The following is a 20,759-nucleotide window of genomic DNA, read 5'->3' as shown; positions in this document are numbered from 1 at the left end:
CTTTATCATGAAATTTAGCTAATAACTGATATTTGGACACTTTAAGATTTTATAATGCAGTTTACATTATCTCATTTGATCCTGACAACCAACTCCTCTCATAGATGAGGAAATAGAAGCCTAGAGAGAGTCAGTGACTTGTTCATGATCACTTGGCTGGTAAGTGTTGGAGATGAGATTAGAACTAGAGTCTCTTTGGAGCACAGACTCATGATCTGAGGATCAGAAGTTAGAATCCCAGCCTGGCTGTTTATGACCAAAGGAGCAGTCTTGGACAAGACACTGACTTTCTCTAGGCCTCCATTTCCTCATTTGGTAACATAGTAACCTCCTATGCCCTCTCAGCCCAACACTGCTTCTATTAGGCCTTCCTCTTTTCTACTTTGATTGCTAAGAAAGGAAAAGAAAACAAATTTAATTGCACAGAAAGGTTAACATTAAAAACGTCAACCCTAAAAGGGAAATAAGTGGTAGCCTGGATTTAACCTTGTCTGTAAAGTATAATTTGATTTGGATCAGACAACTGAGTAAAATTTGAAATGGTTTTCTCTGTTGCATATAAAAGATCCTCACAGTGCCTTTTTTACACAGGATTTTAAAGGGAAAAAAGGAGGTACTCTGATTTCATTTTTTTCATTAACTCATTAGTGCTTTTTAGGTTCTTTTGCAGATTAATGCTTACATAATTCATTCATTCTGCCTGGGTCCTGACTAGTTTTCCATTCCTCCCCACCCCCCAACTTAAAATGGAATTTTAGAGAATGAGAATTGTTGGATTTCTCTATAGAAAATCATAATCAGCATAGCAATTAAAATAGAACTATTTAACTCTATAAGATGTTTTCTTTAAAATACTTCCATTTCTCTCAGAGCATAGTGTTCCTATGTGCAAAAGAGCAAATATAGGATAATTAAAAATTCTATACTAATCAAGTCTCTTTTTGTTCCGTAAGCTTAAAATGTTAGTTGAAAGTCTATTTAAAATGCTTAAGATTTGACTCTAATGCCAGCTTTCAGTCTTAATTTTTTTCCCCCAACATAACAGTATCATTTGTTTATTCCAAATTATTTACTAGATTTATAGAATTCCCTTTTTGGCACTGTTCTTCAACTGAGAAGGCATTTAAAGTTTTATAAAAAAAATTAAACCATACAGATAACACCTGGATTATATTAAAGTCATTTTAAGAACTGAGATATGCTATAGTTGTCAAGAGAGGTGATATTCCTTTCTTGAATTTAGCAATTATATATTTTGACCCCTAAAATAGAGATTTCAAAAAAATTGTAAACCAAAAGGAATGCTTTTCACCCAAGCCCTTTTTTTTAATACCAGCAATAATGGTTCCTTAAATGTAAAGCAAAGTTACTTTTCTTCTGTAGGTTCTAAGGCCCAGCAGCTTCTACAAGGACTACAAGCTACTGATGAAAGCCAGCAGCTACAGGCAGTGATCGAGATGTGTCAATTATTGGTCATGGGGAATGAGGAGACATTGGGAGGGTTTCCAGTAAAAAGTGTCGTTCCAGCTTTGGTAAGGATGATGAGATTTTTAAAGGACTTTTATAATGGCTCTTTCATCTTTTCCATAAATGATTTTTTCTTTGTTAAAACTTTATATGTGTTACCTTTTTAAAAATTTTAGTAATAGTTGAAGTTTAATATGGTACGTTAAATTTTGCATAAGACTTCATAAACATTATTTTCCCTGGAACCTGACAGTCATGAGGTGAAGTAATTATTACAATTGATTTTAAGTGATCAGGGAGCCTAAGGCTCAGGAATGAAAAGACTTGGCCTATGGTCACATATCTAGTCAGAGTGTTAATATTCAAACTCAAGTCTAGAACTTTTATAAAAAAAGCCATACTCACTCTATACTAGACAGTTTATTTAGTAAAACATTATTATTTGTTGATGTCAGTGCTATCTAGGACATGTAATAGAACTGGGAGAAATAATGTGAACAGATAGGCCAGCTTTCCTTTGTCCTTGCAAGAGTATGCTGCTGCTGATTTACATTTATGCATGATAGCCCAGCTAATAAAGAAGTGACTCATGCTGTGAGATCTCCTGCAGATCTGTTTGAGTGGCTGGATTGTACCTAACTATCAATCTAGCTCTGCTACTTAACTACTTGTGTGACCTTGGACGAGTGACTTGATATCTCTGGACCTTTGTTTCCTCGTCTATAAAATCAAGGGATTGGGTTGGATTAAATAGCTTCTGGAGGCCCGTCCAAGTTTAGGTTTGTGATCTAGGTATGTGATTCATGAAATAGAGCATATAAGATTTTCTTTCTCCTTTTGATTTTGCTTCTCTTTTGGAAGGGCTAGATTTTCTACTTATTGACACCTGTGTTTGCCTATACCTTATAATGTTCCTTGTAGGCTTGGATTAATTTCTTTTTTATTTCTCCATTTCTTAAATGTTATCACATCCCATTGATTGTTATGTGTATCTCTTGTATGGATGTATGGATAACCTTAAATAATCTCTTGTATAGACTGTGACCATAGGATTTTAATTGGTCTTTTTGCTTCATTATATCTTTCTCACTGTTCCTAAAATAATATCCCTAATGGATAGATCTGATTCTGTTACTTTGCTGTTTAGAAATCTTTGCTTACCTGCCCAAGTCCAGACTTGATTTCATTGCTTGACATTTAGTCCCCTTTGCATTTTCTCTTTGAGCAAACCTGGACTGCCTGTAGGCCTTGGTACTGTGGTTCATGTATATTCCTTATCCTTCCATTTTTGTGTGTTGATATATGCTACATGCATAGCTTATTATGAGATATTGGAAAAACATTTATATATGAAGTCTGGTTTTGTTAATGTTGTATTTAATCATTTTGTTGACCAATGTAAAGAAATATTAAGAGTTGAATGACCTCATCAGGAAAATATCCTTACAGTTACCATATGTCCATAATGTTAATCACTCATTCTTTTAAGACTGTGCTTATATGTACTCCAAAAGAGTATAAATCTTATTAGATAATATATCCATACAGATAATGGATAATGTAGAAGACCTGTATTCATATATTATCCATTTCCTTTATGTAAAAACACAGACATTTGTGTCAATTACTCTTATATACTGGAAATAACTTCTAGTTTAGCTTTAGTAGTTTATAAGAGGAAACCAGAGATTTTGTTTTCCCATAGTACCTACCTACAACTTATAACATAATCCTACATCTGAGGATGTTAGATCAGCAGACTTGACAACAATAGTATATTGGGTTCACTATGAAATATGCAGACTGTGAGTTTTGAGGTCCCAGAGCCTGTGTTGTAATTCTGGTTCAGCCACTGACCATATATCTGAGCTTAGGCAAATCATTTCATTTTCTGCTTCAGATGAGGAAATCATTTGTCAAATGAGGGAGTTTGGTCTACATGGCCTCCAAGGTCCCTTCCATCTCTAAATCTAGGATGTGTTACCAAATGACTCAGCCCTAAATCTGGACCTCTGCCATGAATTATGAGGATGATGTTTTATGTTTTTCAATAGGAACAACCTGTTTATCTAAATAATAAAGAGTTGAACTTTAAAATTCTGGCCAGGTTTTTGGAAATGAAAATTTTGATCCAGTAAAATTTGACTTGCATGATAGTTTCAGAATTTTAATGGACAAATAGTTTTTGGTCGTGTTTTTTTCTAGTGACATTTCAGTGATTTAAAGAAATGTTTTCTTCACAGATAACATTGCTGCAGATGGAGCATAATTTCGATATTGTAAGTGTACAAAGTTTCTTCTTAAAACATTTCAGTTCCAATTTAAAGAATGCATTGGGAGTAAACTATCATAATTTTTTAAGATGAACCATGCCTGTCGAGCCTTAACATACATGATGGAAGCACTTCCCAGATCATCTGCTGTGGTGGTGGATGCCATTCCTGTTTTTTTGGAAAAGGTAATTCTTTATTTTTACCCACTTTTGAAAAGGAGAGAGAAGAGGACTATGTTAAAGAATCCATTTTTAAACAAAATTTTGAATCAATTATTATTTAAATTGATTTCCAGAATACTTGACTATTCAGCATACCACTAACTTAGTCTATTTTGGATATATTCTATGAGATCATCCATGAGGTGTACAACTTACTTTAGAGTAATTATCTTGTATTAGAATTGATTCTTTCCCAATTTTGATAGATATAAAATCTCATTGTATATGAAATACTTCCCATTGAGGTAGTAGATGGGTATGCATACTTCTTTCAAAGCTAAGAAGACTGTTCTGATCTGTCATACTTTATGAGACCTGTTGTGAAAGTTTTGTTTTAAAGCTTTACCTTCTTATAGATTTGTCTGGCAAGTTTTCATGGTAAAGTTGCCTTTTTTCTTTGTAAAACATGTAAAATTTTCAAAAAGCACTCTAGTTTAAGAAAGTTTTCTTTTTTGTAACTAGATTTTATTCTATATTATAATATGTAGGTTTTATTTTTCATATTTATTTTGTATTGCATAGAAAAATAGATTTGCTTATTTTCTTCAAAAATGAAGTTTGCGTATAAGACAATAACCTCCTATCCATGTAATCTGTATGTTCTGAGAATTCACTTGACCATAACTAAAATTACTTGTATGTTGTAGCTGCAAGTGATTCAGTGTATTGATGTGGCAGAACAGGCCTTAACTGCACTGGAGATGCTGTCGCGTAGACACAGCAAAGCCATTCTGCAAGCGGTGAGTACTGCTTCCCTTTAGTCACTAGTTTCCTGACATGTGGATACTGTTTTGTCTGAAGCACAGAGGGATAGTTTCCAAAGTAGTGAATGCCCAGGCATTTGGAGACTTTGTTGCTATTGATAAAGAATATTTCTTCTTTCTAATTCCTTTCTGTATTTGTAGGGAGGTTTGGCAGACTGCCTGCTGTATCTAGAGTTCTTCAGCATAAATGCCCAGAGAAACGCTCTAGCAATAGCAGCCAATTGCTGCCAGAGCATCACACCAGACGAATTTCACTTTGTGGCGGATTCCCTCCCCTTGCTTACCCAAAGGCTCACCCACCAGGTAAAAGAAAAAGAGATGTTTGTTCTATTTCTGTACTTTAAAAAAATATTTTATTTTCTCCCTGTTTGATGAGCAACTCAAAGAATATTTATCCTATTATATTATATATATTTAGTTGCCCTGTTTTGATTAATTTAGGACTTGTTCATCAAATTGAGATGAAGGTGAATATGACTATTCTAAAAACAAACATGGAGTTATATTTGTAAAAATTAAGATTAATGGACCAGTTTGGCATCTAGAAGTTACTTGATTTATGATAGAAAGATGTTGTTTATAAAATAATTCATTTTGAAGTCAACCTTAGTGATAGCTAGATGGTGCAATGCATGGGGTATTGGACCTGGAGTTAAGAAGATCTGAGTTTAGATAACTTACTTGTTTTATGACCCTGGCCAAGTCACTTAATCTATGTTAGCTTCAATTTCCTCATCTATAAAATGGGTATCATAATTAGGATCAAATGATGTAATTGTAAAGCGCTTACAGTAGAGTCTGGTACATAATAAGGCTACATAAAAATTTGTTGATATTACTGTTGTTACTATTGTGGAGGTGAGAGAGAATGAATATAGTAAGGAAATTAACTGTCATTATTCAACGTTTTTCGATAATTTTGAAGTCACATAGCTTGAATATAAATGTTTACATTTATGATGTCAACTTTAATAGCATAAATTTTTTTAGCTGGGCATTTAGAAGGACATCCTTGATGGATATAGATTATCTGGGAAGAGATTCTTTTTTTAGTTGTATGTGATTGTTGGAATTCTAAAATAATTATATTTGCTTTATAAGCTAACTTTCTCTTGGGACCTTTTACCCAGGTAACTACCATGATAATAGCTCTGAGTTCAACAGGACCAAATGATGCCTTGCTTTAGAGACAAAATATTTGAGGATCAAAGAAATGAGCTCCTTGCCTGATATTATTTTAGTATTGTTAACTATATTAGTGTGCCTGTTTATACATACAAATTAACATTAGTGTATGATTTTTTAAAATTAGTGTGACATTTAAATTTTAAGAAACCTCTATCTAACCTAACCTTCAAGTTCTATTTTATAGGGAATATAGAACCATATTGATTTTATGACTATTTTGTGAAACATTCAATTCAACTATTTCATCTTAGTTATATGGGTGAACATGAAAGAAATTAACCTAAGATAGAAATCTCAGGCACTTAGTGACTCTGAGCATACAAATATATTCCTGGAAAACATTGGGGGAAGCTAAAATGCTAATAGAGATTAAATGCATTATTTCCTATCGTTGCATAACATTTTGAATTATTATTTTTAAAAATTCAGGACAAGAAATCAGTAGAAAGCACTTGTCTTTGTTTTGCACGACTAGTGGACAACTTCCAACATGAGGAAGTAAGTATTTTTTCTAATATGTCACTTTAATCAAAATTGAAAATAAGGAAGTCACTGGGTATTTAAAAAAGTATTTTTTCTCTTTGGAAGAATTTGCTTCAGCAGGTTGCTTCTAAGGATTTGCTTACCAATATTCAGCAGCTGTTGGTAGTTACTCCACCAATTTTGAGCTCTGGGATGTTTATTATGGTGGTCCGTATGTTTTCCTTGATGTGTTCTAACTGTCCAACTCTAGCAGTTCAACTTATGAAACAAAGTAAGTGCAGATACCTATTTACTTTTCTAACTTATATTTTAAAAAGTAGAATGTTTTCTCTGTTGTGGGTAAAATTATGGTTCATGAAAGTAATAGTTACTAGAAGAATGCTGCATTGGCAGTCAGAGGACTTGGGTTCAAAGACCCTTGCTGGTAAATTGCTAGCTATGGTGTGACCATCTCAGGTTGAACTAGATAACCTTTGGAGAGAGTGCTGCCTTTGGAGTGCAGGGTTCCAGCTCTGCCATTTAATCATGCTGGGATTAGGAGGAAGTTGCTATCATCAGGCCCTCTCAGTTTCTTCATTTTTAAAATGAAGGGGACAAACTTGAACTTTTCCATTTCAGACTATGCTACTGTTGTCTGGCATTCATATAATTTTCTCCGTGTGTAATAAGAATTTAATGAAACAATTAAGCAAACTTCTTAAGTACAAAGTCCCTTTTACAGACCAGATGCATTTAATGAGCCTCAACAATTTTAACTAGAATATTGATTTGAAGGTGCCTCTGCTGAAAGTAACTTCCATTTTAATGCTTTAGTTAAAAGAGGAAGAATGGAAATTTATAGCAACCTGATGGGGGTGGTGTTTATGGGTGGGGGTGTGGTGGGTGGGTGGGGGGTGGTGTATAAACAGTATAAATAGATCTCAAAGGAAAAACCAGCCAAAATAATATTAGAAATATATGTACTTAAAGCCAACTTTGAACCATATTTTTAAAATGTTTGATTTAATGCTTGTTAATTTTTAAGTTCAACAAGCCTTAGTCATTATTTGATAAAAAATACTCATCACGTCTGGATATTTGGGAAAAATTCAGTAAATTACAGGCTTCTCCAGATGACCAGATAAAGACAATAACCTATTTCTCTTCACTCTCCTACAGAGATTATGACGTATGTGTATAGGATTATCCGTATTGACAAGATGTCAAATTTTTGAAGTTATTTCAGTTCAATATGTTTTACTTAATTACTTATTAATTTTTTACTTATTAATTTCAACTGAGTTTCATAAAAATTATTAAGCTTTGGTATTCAGAAAATTATAGAACTGGAGTTCTCTTTAGTTGAGGACTCAACATAAGTGGTTCCCCCACATGCCAATGTTTGCCATTAGCTATAATACTTAAAGTTGTCTTAATTTTAACATATAATGTCTTGATCTAGAAAGTGAATCCTTAAAAGAAGAATACCCATAAAATACATATTATTCCTTAGGATTTCCTAAATATAAAATTAACTTTTGTAATCTTTACAGGGTTGTTTTGTGGGCTAATTAATAATATTTTTCCCATGATAATGTGATTCATGCTCTTTTCCTTCCCCCCTCCTGGAACTGATCAGCAGTTTCACTGGGTTTTACATGTAGGTTCAAAGCCTATTTCTATGTTGTTCATATTTGCAATAGAGTGATCATTTAAAGTCAACATCTCCAATCATATCCCCATTGAACCACGTAATCAATGTTTTCCTTCAGTGTTTCTGCTCCCACAGTTCTTTTCTGGATATCAATAGCATTCTTTCTCATAATTCCCTCAGAATTGTCCTGGATCATTGCATTGCTCCTAGTAGAGAAGTCCATTACATTTGATTGTGTATATCAACCTCTCTGAACAGTGTTCTCCTGGTTCTGCTTCTTTTGCTCTTGGAGGTCATTCCAGTTCGCATGGAATTTCTCCAGTTCATTATTTCTTTCAACACAATAATATTCCATCACCATCAGATACCACAATTTGTTCAGCCATTCCCCAATCAAAGAGCATCCCCTCATTTTCCAATTTTTTACCACTATAAAGAGTGCGTGTAGCGTTTTAAATAGCATTTCTTTAAGTTATTAAGGTGTAGTATTTTTATATTTTGTTTAAAAAGCATTCATTTCTTCATCTTATTTATATTGAAGATGGAATGAGTGTTTGCTTTCTTTGAAAAGGAGCTTACTTTCAAAAGTCAAAAAGGCTTGGCCATGGCATATCTGGAAATTGGGAAGTGTGGAATTATATATAATAAACTTTGAGACAACAGAAAGTTTTTTCAAAATATAATTTTGTGGTAATGAATGCTCTGTATTTTTTAAAATGATGCCTGTTGATACAATTCTACAGCAAATTAGTAAAGGAAAAAAGAGATTGTAATTTACGTAGAGTAAAAAGTCATGTATTTCATTTTAATTTATCTCTTTTTACCCAATCTCTTGTTTTTTCACAACTTAATTCTTTAAAAATATCCCTTTGCCCAGTCTCTTTCCTTGTAACAAAGATCAAAAGAGAGAAGAAAATCAGTTCAGCAAAACTAACAATCTCTAAGCAATTCTGGTAGTTCCATCCAAAGATGGAAAAAGGAGCTATATTCTCTCTCCATGTCTCTTCCCTGCAATCATGTTTGCTCATTAAAATATTGCATGACATTCAGTTTTTGTTTTGATGGTTGTTCTTTATGTTCACATTAATATATGGTCATTGTGCCTTTTTTTTCCTTGGTTCTGCTTATTTTGCTATGTCTTAGTTCCTCTAATTCTTTCATTTCTTCAGTCATTTCTTCTAAAGACAACCATATTTCATTATATTTTTATCTCCTAATTTGTTTACTGATCCACAGACAGCAGGCCCCTGTCTTGTCTGGCTGTTAATAAATTCTAAAGGTATAGAGGTAACTTACCCTGAACCACAATGTTTGGATTAATACATAGCTCCTCTGACAACATACCGGTATACTTGTCTTTCTGTTGTTTCAATAAGAATTTCTCTTTTTAATATTAGTGATTTGAAGCAGTTTTTTCATATGCTTATCAACAATTTGTAGTTCTTGATAACGGTTTGAAATTTGTTCATATCCACTTTTCTGTTGGGGAGTATCTCTTGGACTTCAGACACTCACCATTTAAAGAACAAGTGACTATGGAGAAATAGTGTTGAGGTAGAAATAACAAGATTCAGAGATTGAGCATGTATGTTTGGTGAAGGAGAGTGAGGAGTAGACAATGATCCTCAGGTTGCCAACTTTGTTAATTGGAAGAATATAATGGTTACTTTCAATAGAAATAGGGAAATTAGGGAGAAGGAAAGATAACAAAGTCTGATTTGGGTTTGCTAATTCCAAGATACCTGTGGGATATCCTGTTTGCAATGTCTAGTAGGCACCTGGTGAACATTGTACCTAGTAAAAACAATATGGCAGAAATTCACCAGTGAATTCAGTGAATCAATCAGTGAATACATATATCTTTGGAAGTTTATATTGCTTTGGAAATTTGTATAAAGGTGACTGAACCCATAGAATGCTGGTGAGGCCATGCAGTAATAAGACCATATGAAGAAAAAAGAAGAGGCTCAGGAAACTTGGCCTTGCTGACAGTTTTAGTGGGTGTTGTATAAACTAGCAAAGTATGTTTAGGAGCAATCTCGTAGGGTGGAGGAAAAGAAAGAAAGAAGTGTCCCTAAAACTTCTAGAGTAGAGACTCTCTAGGAGAAGAAAGTGGTCAGCATTTTCAGGTGCTATATAGACTTAAAAAATAATGAGGTTTGAGAAGAGACCCTAAGATTAGGTCATTAAAACTTGGCTGTTGGTAATTTGGGTCAGCTAGGTAGAGTGGGTAGAGCTCTGGATCTGGAGTTCGGAAGACTTCTCTTCCAGAGTTCAGATTAGTTTCAGACATTAACTGGCTTGTGTGATCACAGGCAAGTTGCTTAACCCTGTTTTCCCCAGTTTCTTCATCTGTAGAATAAGCTACTTTAGTATCTCTGTCAAGAAAACCTCCATTCATTCCATTGATCCATTGAAGTTAGACATGGCTGAAAATGACTCAAAAACAGTATCAACAAACTTTAGGGAAAACACTGTCGAGTTGACTGAGTTTGGAGATTGCTGAGGCTTTAGAAAAGAGTGATGGCAGTTTGACAAAAATGAGTGGAAAGATAAAGGATGATAGTTTGAGATATGATGACAAAGACTTAGTTAGGTTTGTGGGCAATAGGGAAGGAATTAGTTGATATAGTTTAAAAATTGAAAATTAAAAAACAAATCACAATGGATAAAGGTTTAATATCCATAATATAGGTAATGTGTCATATTTTGCTGGAAAAGATGGATATTAAAGCTATATATTTCTCACTGGTGAGAAATTTACTATGGCATAGGATTTGACTTAAGATGTTTTACTCTTTTCTTTAAATCCTTCATTCTGCATGTCATTTTGGAAGCTATTTCTAGTGGGTTAGCCTAGTTTTCTTTTTTTCATTTTCTTTTATTTATTTTTTTAAACCCTTAACTTCTGTGTGTTGGCTCCTAGGTGGAAGAGTGTTAAGGGTGGGCAATGGGGTCGAGTGACTTGCCCAGGGTCACACAGCTGGGAAGTGTCTGAGGCAGGATTTGAACCTAGGACCTCCGGGGCTCTAGGCCTGACTCTCAATCCTCTGAGCTACCCAGCTGCCCCCTTGGCCTCGTTTTCTTGAGAGAAGAGTAGGATTACATCTAAAATTAATAAGGAAGAGCTCAGTTCTCTCTTACTATGTGATGTGACTTTTAATAGACTGGACAAATCATTGTCCTAAACTTTTGTTGTAGTAGATTATTTAATTGTAATTAAGCCATATTTAGAGCTATCTGATGATACAAAGGAGTAGCTCTGTTATTAAAGAATGCTTTGTGTTATGATTTTATTTGACATTATGAAGTATTTCATTTACTTCATAATTATGCTTAAATTTACATTAAGGAGCAGGTAATACACATTTAGGGGCTGCTGGGTGGCATAATAGATAAGAGTACTGGGCTTAGACTTATCTTCCTGTGTGCAAATGCGGCTTCTGATTTCTAGCTGTGTGACCCTGGACAAATCACTTCAGTCTGTTTGCCTCAGTTTCATCATCCTTAAAACTGAGCTAGAGAAGGAAATGGCAAAACCACTCTGATATCTTTGCCAAGAAAACTGTGAAATGGGGTCACAGAGAACAAGACATGACTGAAATGACTGAACAACATTCCTCAAATGGAAACAATTAACAAGGATGCCCATTTGTGTTCAGGGGATTCCTGTTACTGAGTTACAATTCAATGTGATAAAGATCTACCATAATCTCCCCCCCCCCCCCCAAAACCCTATAGGACATATTTTGATTAAATAGACAAAGAACTGGTTAATTTAAAAAAGGAAAGAAGAAAACCAAATTAATAGTATCAAAGATGAAAAAGGAGACCTCACCTCTAATGAAGAGGAAGTTAAGGCAATCATTAAAAACTATTTTGCCCAATTATATAGCAATAAATTTAGTAATCTAGGTGATATGGATGAATATTTGCAAAAATATAAATTGCCTAGATTAACAGCAGAAGAAATAGAATACTTAAATAATCCAATATCAGAAAAAGAAATTAAACAAGCCATCAAAGAACTCCCTAAGAAAAAAATCACCAGGGTCTGATGGATTCATAAGTGAATTCTATCAAACATTCAAAGAACAATTAATCCCAATACTATACAAATTATTTGATATAATAAGCAAAAAAGGAGTCTTACCAAACTCCTTTTACGACACAAATATGGTACTGATTCCAAAGCCAGGCAGATCAAAAACAGAGAAAGAAAACTACAGACCAATCTCCTTAATGAATATAGATGCAAAAATCTTAAATAGAGTACTAGCAAAAAGACTCCAGCGAGTGATCAAGAGGGTTATTCATCATGATCAGGTGGGATTTATACCAGGAATGCAAGGATGGGTTCAACATTAGGAAAACCATCCACATAATTGACCATATCAACAAGCAAACCAACAAAAACCACATGATTATCTCAATAGATGCTGAAAAAGCCTTTGACAAAATACAATACCCATTCCTACTGAAAACACTAGAAAGTATAGGAATAAAAGATTCTTTCCTAAAAATAATAAACAATATATATCTTAAACCATCAACAAGCATCATGCAATGGTTTAATAACATTGTACTAGAAATACTAGCAGTAGCAATTAGAAAAGAAAAAGAAATTGAATATATGTAAATAGGCAAGGAGGAGACTAAGCTATCACTCTTTGCAGATGATATGATGGTCTACTTAAAATCCTAGAGAATCAACTAAAAGCTAGTAGAAATAATCAACAGCTTTAGCGGAAGTTGCAGGATACAAAATAAATGCACATAAATCATTAGCATTTCTATATATTTCCAGCACATTAGAGCAGCAAGAGATTAGAAATTTAGAAGCGTCTCTCTTGTCTTCAAGTCCAACACGTTCATTTGAACCTCTTTGTTTTAACATGTCATGGTTGCTTGCCATGAAATAGAAAAAAACCTGGTAGCATGACTTACAGATAAAAATTATAAAAGTAAATGTTAATGTATGTACAAATGGATCTTTTGAAAATAGTTTTGCTGTTTGATTATTTTTTTTTTGTGCTCTGTGTGTGGCTTAGTCAAATAGATGTAGCTGTGTTTGGCATAAATAATCTTGCTGGCTCTTCTCTTCCTCCCCTCCCCCCGTCAGATTTATAAGCTGCATCAGTTAAGTTTATAAAATCTCACTGATTACTAAAGAGTAAAAAAAATAAGCAAATTCCTAAGCCTCCTCAGTAGTTTTAATGTTAGCATGATCATCTTTTTGTAGTGTCTTTTCTCTAAAATTATTTCCAATTTACTTGAGTTGCCTTTGTACATACCCGTTTATGTGATGTCTGCCCTCCTTAGACTATGCACTCCTTGAGGGTTGGAGAGGTTGGATGTTTTTATCCCTAGCACTTAGCAGTGCCTGCTTCATAGTAGACACTGTATGGTGTGAAGTATTTGTTGATTTGCTGACCTGACCCTTTCTAATCTCAGGTCTACCAACTTGCCAAAAATCATTCCTTTCCTTTTAATGTCTTTCCATAAAAATCCCCCTGCCTCCTTTCTCCTACCCACCCCTGTCCATCCTCCATTACCAAGGTGATCATCCTCCTTTTAAAGATCAAGTTTGATCCTATCATCCTCTTACAAAGAAGAGAGCACCCAAATTCCTATTTATCTTCAGGATTAAATATAAAAGCCACTGTTTTTCTTTCATAGCCTGGCCCCTTTCCTACCTTTCCTGTCTTATTACTTAATTTCCTTCCCCAAACACTAGAATCCTGCTAAGCCTGCCTACTTTCATGTTCTCTAATGACACTCCTATTTTTCTATCTCTATTTTGACTCTGCTATCTTCTGTGTCTGGTGCTGCTCCTTCTCATATCTCATATCTCTTAGTTACTCTGGCTACCTTTAAAGTTCCACTCAAATCCCAGATTCCCAGGACAAAAAACTTACTCTTTTCTCCACTCCTAGTACCTTTCCTTTCCTTTATAATTTCTTCCTTTATACTTGTTGACCTGTTGATTACCCCTCCTTAAAAGCAAGAGGTCTCTTTTTATCCTTTATGCCTCTAAAGTATATAATCCATAAGTCAACAGCTTACAACTCAAGTATCTTAGGGCATTGTTTAGGACACTGGAAGATTTATAGTTTTTCCTAATGTCTCATAGCTAGTATATGTCAGATGCAGAACTTAAACCTGGGTACTCCTAACTCCAAAGGCTACACTCCACTTCACCTTCCTGGATTTTCCCTTTCAAAATTTGGAAGTCATGGCGATGAAAGAAAGGACTGTAAAATTAACGGATAATTCTCCATGAAATTTTTTCTATTTGAATTTCTTGTTCTTGCTGCTTGTTTTCATTTTTCATTTTATTTTTTAAAATCTGTGAACAATTATTCTCCCCTTCCCATACCTCCTCCCTTTGGGCCGGTGGGGAGGGACAGCAAGAATCTTATAACAAACATGGATTGTCAAGAAAAATTGATGTTTTATTGGCTGAAATAATTTTAATGGTCATTAATGTACTGTTTTAGATTTATTTGTATCCATATCTCGCAGCCTATGCCTTTTATAAACAGTGAAATTTCTCATCCAAAATTTCTTGCTTTGTAGCTTAATAAAATTTTATAATTTTCTACAGAAATAATCCTAGTTGAGCTTAGTAACTTTTGTTTTTTAATTTATGGTAGTGTTGTAACTCAGTTATATTTTTAAAGATATTGCAGAAACACTTCACTTCCTTCTGTGTGGGGCCTCCAATGGCAGTTGCCAGGAACAGATTGATCTTGTCCCAAGAAGTCCTCAAGAACTTTATGAGCTGACATCTCTTATTTGGTAAGTTTGGAGACAATAAGTCCAACATTTCTCAAGAAATTTTCTCTCCATTCCAGTTCATATTTAACATAGCTCAAGCAGTGTTCCCTAAAATACAGGTCTAACCAGGCCATTTCTCATGGTCAAGAAGACTCCCTGTTACCTTTAGGATCTTGCATTAGGAATTTAAATATAGGCTAACGGCTATGATTCTAGACTTAATTACATAGCTTGTTCCTTCATCCACTCTTTGAATCAGCTAGACTGTCCTACTTGTCATGCCTCACACACCACAGATTTTGCACATCCCTAAGCCTACCTCTATGCAGTCCGTGTCTTTTCACATTTTCCTCTTAGCTTCCTTATCTGCCTTTAGCTCTGGGGTTAAATGTAGCCTCAAATTACGCGGGACACATCTTGATTTTCTCCATCAGCTAGAACCTTCCCTCCAAAGTTACCTTGTATTAATTCTCTGATTCTGTTTGTCTCTGCTCGTCCTGTCCATCGTTGTTGTCTGTCTCCCCCTTGGTACATGGTGCTTATTAAGTGCTTTTTGGTTTGAAATGACAGATTCTTAGTACTACTTTTTTAATGAAAATTCATATTGCAAAAAATTATTAAAATATCGGTATTTTTTTCAGTGAATTGATGCCATGTTTACCAAAAGAAGGAATTTTTGCTGTTGATACCATGCTAAAGAAGGGAAATGCCCAAAACACTGATGGTGCAATCTGGCAGTGGCGAGATGACAGAGGCCTTTGGCATCCCTACAACAGGATTGATAGCCGGATCATTGAGGTAGTAGTTTCAGCGTACATTTTAAATTGGTGTATTGGGCCAGGGAATTTTAATTGTTTCCTTATCTGCTGTATATAGCAAAGATAAGGACATTACATTACCTTTTGTTTGTTAAACTCAAACTTCCTGATTACATGGGATGATTTTAGGAGACAAAGCATTTTGTTCCTTTCTAGACCAGTAGCTCACTGATAATTTGACTGGAAGCATTTCTTGACTCCAAAAAATGAGGCCATTGATTATGCTCTTTTCTCCCTTTTACTTGAATAAAATTTATTTTGTTACAGTTCAGAGAGTAGTGCCATATTTCTGATTTGCCTTATGTGCTTTGTATTTCTACTTCAGTTAAGTGGAAGTTTTTTGGTTTTTTTTTGTTGTTTTTTTTTTTTGCAGTGATACGAGGAAGCTTAGAACCTGCTTCCTTTCAACAACACATCATTTTCCTCATCTGTAAAAAGAGATTCTTTTGACTTCTAAAGTCTCATAATTTAGTACCATCAAGTAGAATTCTAAAAAACCAAATTATTTGGCAACATTAAAATCTCTGTGGATAGTTCTCTTAGTCTGAGCATCTAGGAAGAAGTTAGGTGATTCTTTTGATTGCTTAGAGCCAAGTTGGCCTATCACCTGAGGGAATTTCTCCCATCTTTGGCCCTCTGTCCAGCATCCCAATGGGAGTGCTTCCTCCCTCTCCTGTCTAGCTAAGGGGGCAACTCACATGTGGTGTGAGGGTGCAGTTTGGGCCCCCGGGCCCTTGGTCTCTAAAAGATTCGCCATCACTGGCCTAGCGAGAACATTATTGCACCAAATAGTAATCATCCTTGCTTTAGTCTTCATTATTTGTGTTACTTTATTCCTAATAGATAGTTAGCACATCATTTCCCAAATCATGTTTCTCTTTGATTTCTGAGAATGTCTGTTCTCTTTTCCAAGAACATACATTAAAATGTCCCTTTTTAAATTTAATTCATAATACTTAAAAAAGTAGAGCTAGATAAATTGACTATGTCCTTCATATTTTAAGTTAATAATTTATTTCAGGCATCTATGAGATAGATGTTTATATTTAAGATATTTTTTCTTTTATTTCCTTTCTGTTTTTAGGCAGCTCATCAGGTCGGTGAGGATGAGATAAGCCTGTCTACCTTAGGGCGAGTTTATACTATTGATTTTAATTCTATGCAGCAAATCAATGAGGACACGGGAACAGCACGTGCTATTCAGAGAAAACCTAACCCATTAGCCAATACTAACACTAGTAAGTACCATTTGAATTTAAAATCGCCCTAAATGATATACCATAAAGGAATGTAGCTATTTCTTAAGTGTTAATGCCTCTTTTATAGCTTTATCCTTTTTCTCCTACTGTGTATTTTGACTTATTAAACAAATCCTGTCACTATTTCTAGTTAGGAAATTTATTCTCTCCATTCTTCATTCTTCATCCTAGAACTAATCTCTTCAGCAAGAATAATTAACCAGAAGTCAACTGACCTCCAAGGGGCCCATGGATAGACTCAGGGGGCATATCTGTGACTTTGAATGGGAAGAAAATTACATTTTTATTTATTCTCTCCTTTAAATGAAATCTAACCTTTAAGTTTTTTAAAACATAATCCTTAGAAGGGAAGGGGTATAGCCGTCACTTATGTAATAGTGACCCTATAAATACTCCTTGATCTTTTTGTGTTGAACAAATCTACCTTGAATCCTCTGAGTTTTCCCTAAATTGTATTTAAAAAGAAAGAAATTTAAAGCAGATAAGACTGAATTAGGAGATTGGTTCCCTTCTTTTCCTTTTTTCATTTCCACATCTGCCCTAGAACATCTCTTTGATGGTCATTATAGAGTCTGACTGTTTACTTCTCTTCAGACAGTTCTCTTTTTCTGTATAATAGTCAAAATAATTATCTTTTTATTCTCCTTAATAGATTCTATCTTCCTCCTGAATTAACTCTGTTTTTCTTTTGGGTTCTGTTTTACTAACCAAACCCCACAGAATAGTTAGTCTATTTCTCCTGCCCATGTTTGAGTAAAAGAACAAATCAGAAATAGGTTCAAATTATTTTCACCATACCATATTATTACCCATATTTTCTCCACTTGGCAGATATAAGTGAAACAGGGTAGTCTGTATAGGAGTTTCTCAAGGAGAATTCTTTCCTGAGCAACCTATTCCAGTTAATATATTTTATAATATATAGCATGGTATAAAAGACAAAGACCTATCCTTAGATTTGGACCAAAACACTTTTTTTTTAACCTTGGGGGAAAAAACAACCTAGTAAATTAATTATTTAATTAGGTCATGGCTTGAACTCTAATGATTTCTATATCCTTATCTCTAGGTTGTATAAAACATCTAAATTTTATTTTAACAGGTGGATATTCAGATTTGAAGAAGGATGATGCTCGAGCACAGCTAATGAAAGAGGACCCAGAACTGGCAAAGTCTTTCATTAAGACATTGTTTGGTGTTCTTTATGAAGTGTATAGTTCTTCAGCAGGACCTGCAGTCAGACATAAGTGCCTTAGAGCAATTCTTAGGATAATTTATTTTGCGGATGCTGAACTTCTGAAGGATGTGTTGAAAAATCATGCTGTTTCAAGGTGTGTGCATTTTCAGTCTTCTTTCTTCCATCTGATCTTAGGTCATTTAATCACAGATAGATACCAGGCCTAAGGGATAGAGTGCTAGGTCCAGAGTTTAGGAAGACTCATCTTCCTGAATTTACAGTCCTGCTTCAGGTTCTTACTAGCTGTGTGACCATGGGCAAGTCACTTAACCCTGTTTGCCTCAGTTTCCTCATCTTTAAACCTGAGCTAGAGAAGGAAATGGCAAACCATTTCTGTATCTTTACCAAGAAAATCTCAAATAGAGTCACGTAGAGTTATATACTACTGAAATAACTAAACAACAAAATCGAGATAACTGCCAGCATCCTAATTTGGAATTGAATTTGACTTGGGCAAATGGAAGCAGAGAGCTTTATGCTGAGGAAAGTAAAGAGATCTTATCCTTTGGGGAATTTTTTGATTATCTTTTTTATATTTACTTGTATTATTTTATTTAACAGCTAGGTTTGTATATAAGTACAATATATGAGAAAAATCTCTCTGAAAATTACACTGGATCAGCCAAAATGGTCAAGCCTTTTGTAATGTAACTGGTATGATCCTTGTTGAAATTGTTGCATTTAAGTGAAATTGTATGGTTATCTCTTTTTCATATAACTTCTTTTTAGTCACATTGCTTCCATGCTGTCAAGTCAAGACCTGAAGATAGTGGTTGGAGCTCTTCAGATGGCTGAAATCTTAATGCAGAAATTGCCTGATATTTTTAGTGTTTACTTCAGAAGAGAAGGTAGTGTAATTTTTATTTTTTATTTTCCAAAATAAACTAGTTTTTAGCCCTTAGAGTATTAGTGAATCATAAATTTTAGAGTGAATAACAAAAATGTTTATTGGAATCTCAACTCAAATCCATTGTTTACATTTTCCAAAGATGTGAGATGGGATCATAGTTTTAGAACTGAAAAGGATTCCTAGTGGTCATCAAGTCCAACCCATTTATTTTATTAATACTGAAAGAAAACATTGGCTTTTGAAAATGTCTTGAGATCTAGAGAAAGAATTATAAAATTTTTAGAGGAAGCATGCTTAACACAGTAGGACATAATCATAATAAAGAAGTCTTCATTATTTAGTTCAGGGAATAAGTAAAATACTAGAACAGATCTTTTAGTCCAGCCCCCTCCTTCTTTTAGACAATTGAATTTCTAAACTGTCCAAGGGAAATAGTTTTCCTTATTCATGTCCTTTCCTTCTTCAATTTCTGGGTTTCATTTACACCATCTTTTGAACATGTCCATTTCAGTGTTTTTGTGCTTTGAGTCATTTTCTTATCTAACAAATTTCTACTGCTTTAAGCCAATTTTTTTTCCCCTTGGGAATATAGAAGATAGTGTTCATCACACTTCTATTAAACATTGAGATCTTCTTAATGGGCCATTCAAGCTTTTTTAGCCTTTTTAATTATTAATTAATAATTGGACTTTAGCTATATGGTTGTTTGGTAATGTCTACTTTTTCAAAGAAATGATTCTAAAAATTCAAGTTGGCCTTTTTGCCTTTGTAACACTATATTGTTAGCCCATTTAGCTTGGAGTCAATGAGAGTCTCTTTTAGAGCTTTCTTTTACCCTTATTTCTAGTTATTCTTACTCCATTCTAAATGAAATGATATACATTTGGTGAATATAATTTTGACTTTAATTTTTCCATAATATCAAGAGTGCTGCCAAACTTAATATTCTCTAGAATTTGGACAGCAGTGTGTGTGTGTGCGTGTGCGTGTGCGTGTGCGTGCGCGCGCTTGACGTGGCTTTTTCTCACATCAAATTTCAGAGCCGTAAGAGACCTCTAGTTCTCTTTTAGTTTAGTTGGTACATTTTATAGGCAAAGAAAATTAAACCTAAGAATTCAAGTTTCCTGGCTGGTAATGTCACACAGCAAGATCAGAGTAGATGCAAGAATTTTCTTTACCACTATAAGATTCCTCTGTATTATTTATTTTGCTTCTACTTCTTTCACTTTTCTCTTATTGAAATTAATTCACAGATTTTCATTATCCAAAAATATGCATATTATTTTGTTTATTTTTGGAAAACCTGAACTATGTTCTCTATCTATTAAGGTGTAATGCATCAAGTTAAAAATTTAGCAGAGTCTGAAGCTTTGCTAACAAGTCCACCAAAGGCGTGCACTAATGGATCAGGGACTTTGGGGTCCAGCACCACAATCAGCACTGGGACAGCCACTGCTGCCAGCAATGCAACTGCAGACTTGGGCTCACCCAGCTTACAGCACAGCAGAGATGATTCTTTAGATCTGAGTCCACAGGGGTAAAGTATTCTTTTCCAAATTTTTTCCTTCCAACCTTAATTTGTAATTTGCTTAGCTGTAATGGAAAAGAATATTCTTTTAAGTCTTTGAATTAATATGTGACTTTAGTATATAACAGTTAAAAATATATGGTAAATATAGGTGAAATAAACTCCATGTTTTGTTGTGTCAAGAATTTTGTTAAAATGATATGTAGCAAGAAATCACACTACCGTTTTATATGAATTTAGAGAAAACATAGCACTGAG

At 34.4% G+C, this 20,759-nt stretch overlaps 1 protein-coding gene across 1 annotated transcript in view; it reads left to right on the top strand.

Annotated features, from left to right (window-relative positions):
* Window positions 1-20,759, top strand: part of TRIP12 (thyroid hormone receptor interactor 12) — a 119,675-nt gene that overhangs the window by 60,460 nt on the left and 38,456 nt on the right. Inside the window, exons 10-22 of the mRNA XM_044670824.1 lie at window positions 1,384-1,532; window positions 3,711-3,746; window positions 3,830-3,925; window positions 4,609-4,701; window positions 4,867-5,028; window positions 6,343-6,411; window positions 6,502-6,667; window positions 14,713-14,830; window positions 15,451-15,607; window positions 16,712-16,865; window positions 17,989-18,217; window positions 18,853-18,971; window positions 20,303-20,510. Coding sequence (XP_044526759.1) covers window positions 1,384-1,532; window positions 3,711-3,746; window positions 3,830-3,925; window positions 4,609-4,701; window positions 4,867-5,028; window positions 6,343-6,411; window positions 6,502-6,667; window positions 14,713-14,830; window positions 15,451-15,607; window positions 16,712-16,865; window positions 17,989-18,217; window positions 18,853-18,971; window positions 20,303-20,510 — 1,756 coding nt within the window. The remainder of the gene's footprint in view (window positions 1-1,383; window positions 1,533-3,710; window positions 3,747-3,829; window positions 3,926-4,608; window positions 4,702-4,866; window positions 5,029-6,342; window positions 6,412-6,501; window positions 6,668-14,712; window positions 14,831-15,450; window positions 15,608-16,711; window positions 16,866-17,988; window positions 18,218-18,852; window positions 18,972-20,302; window positions 20,511-20,759) is intronic.

This window comes from Gracilinanus agilis, chromosome 3 (genome assembly GCF_016433145.1).
Source record: "Gracilinanus agilis isolate LMUSP501 chromosome 3, AgileGrace, whole genome shotgun sequence".
Taxonomy (NCBI): domain Eukaryota; kingdom Metazoa; phylum Chordata; class Mammalia; order Didelphimorphia; family Didelphidae; genus Gracilinanus; species Gracilinanus agilis.
The sequence above is the reverse complement of the archived record's forward strand: the minus strand, read 5'-3'. Positions and strand labels throughout refer to the sequence as shown.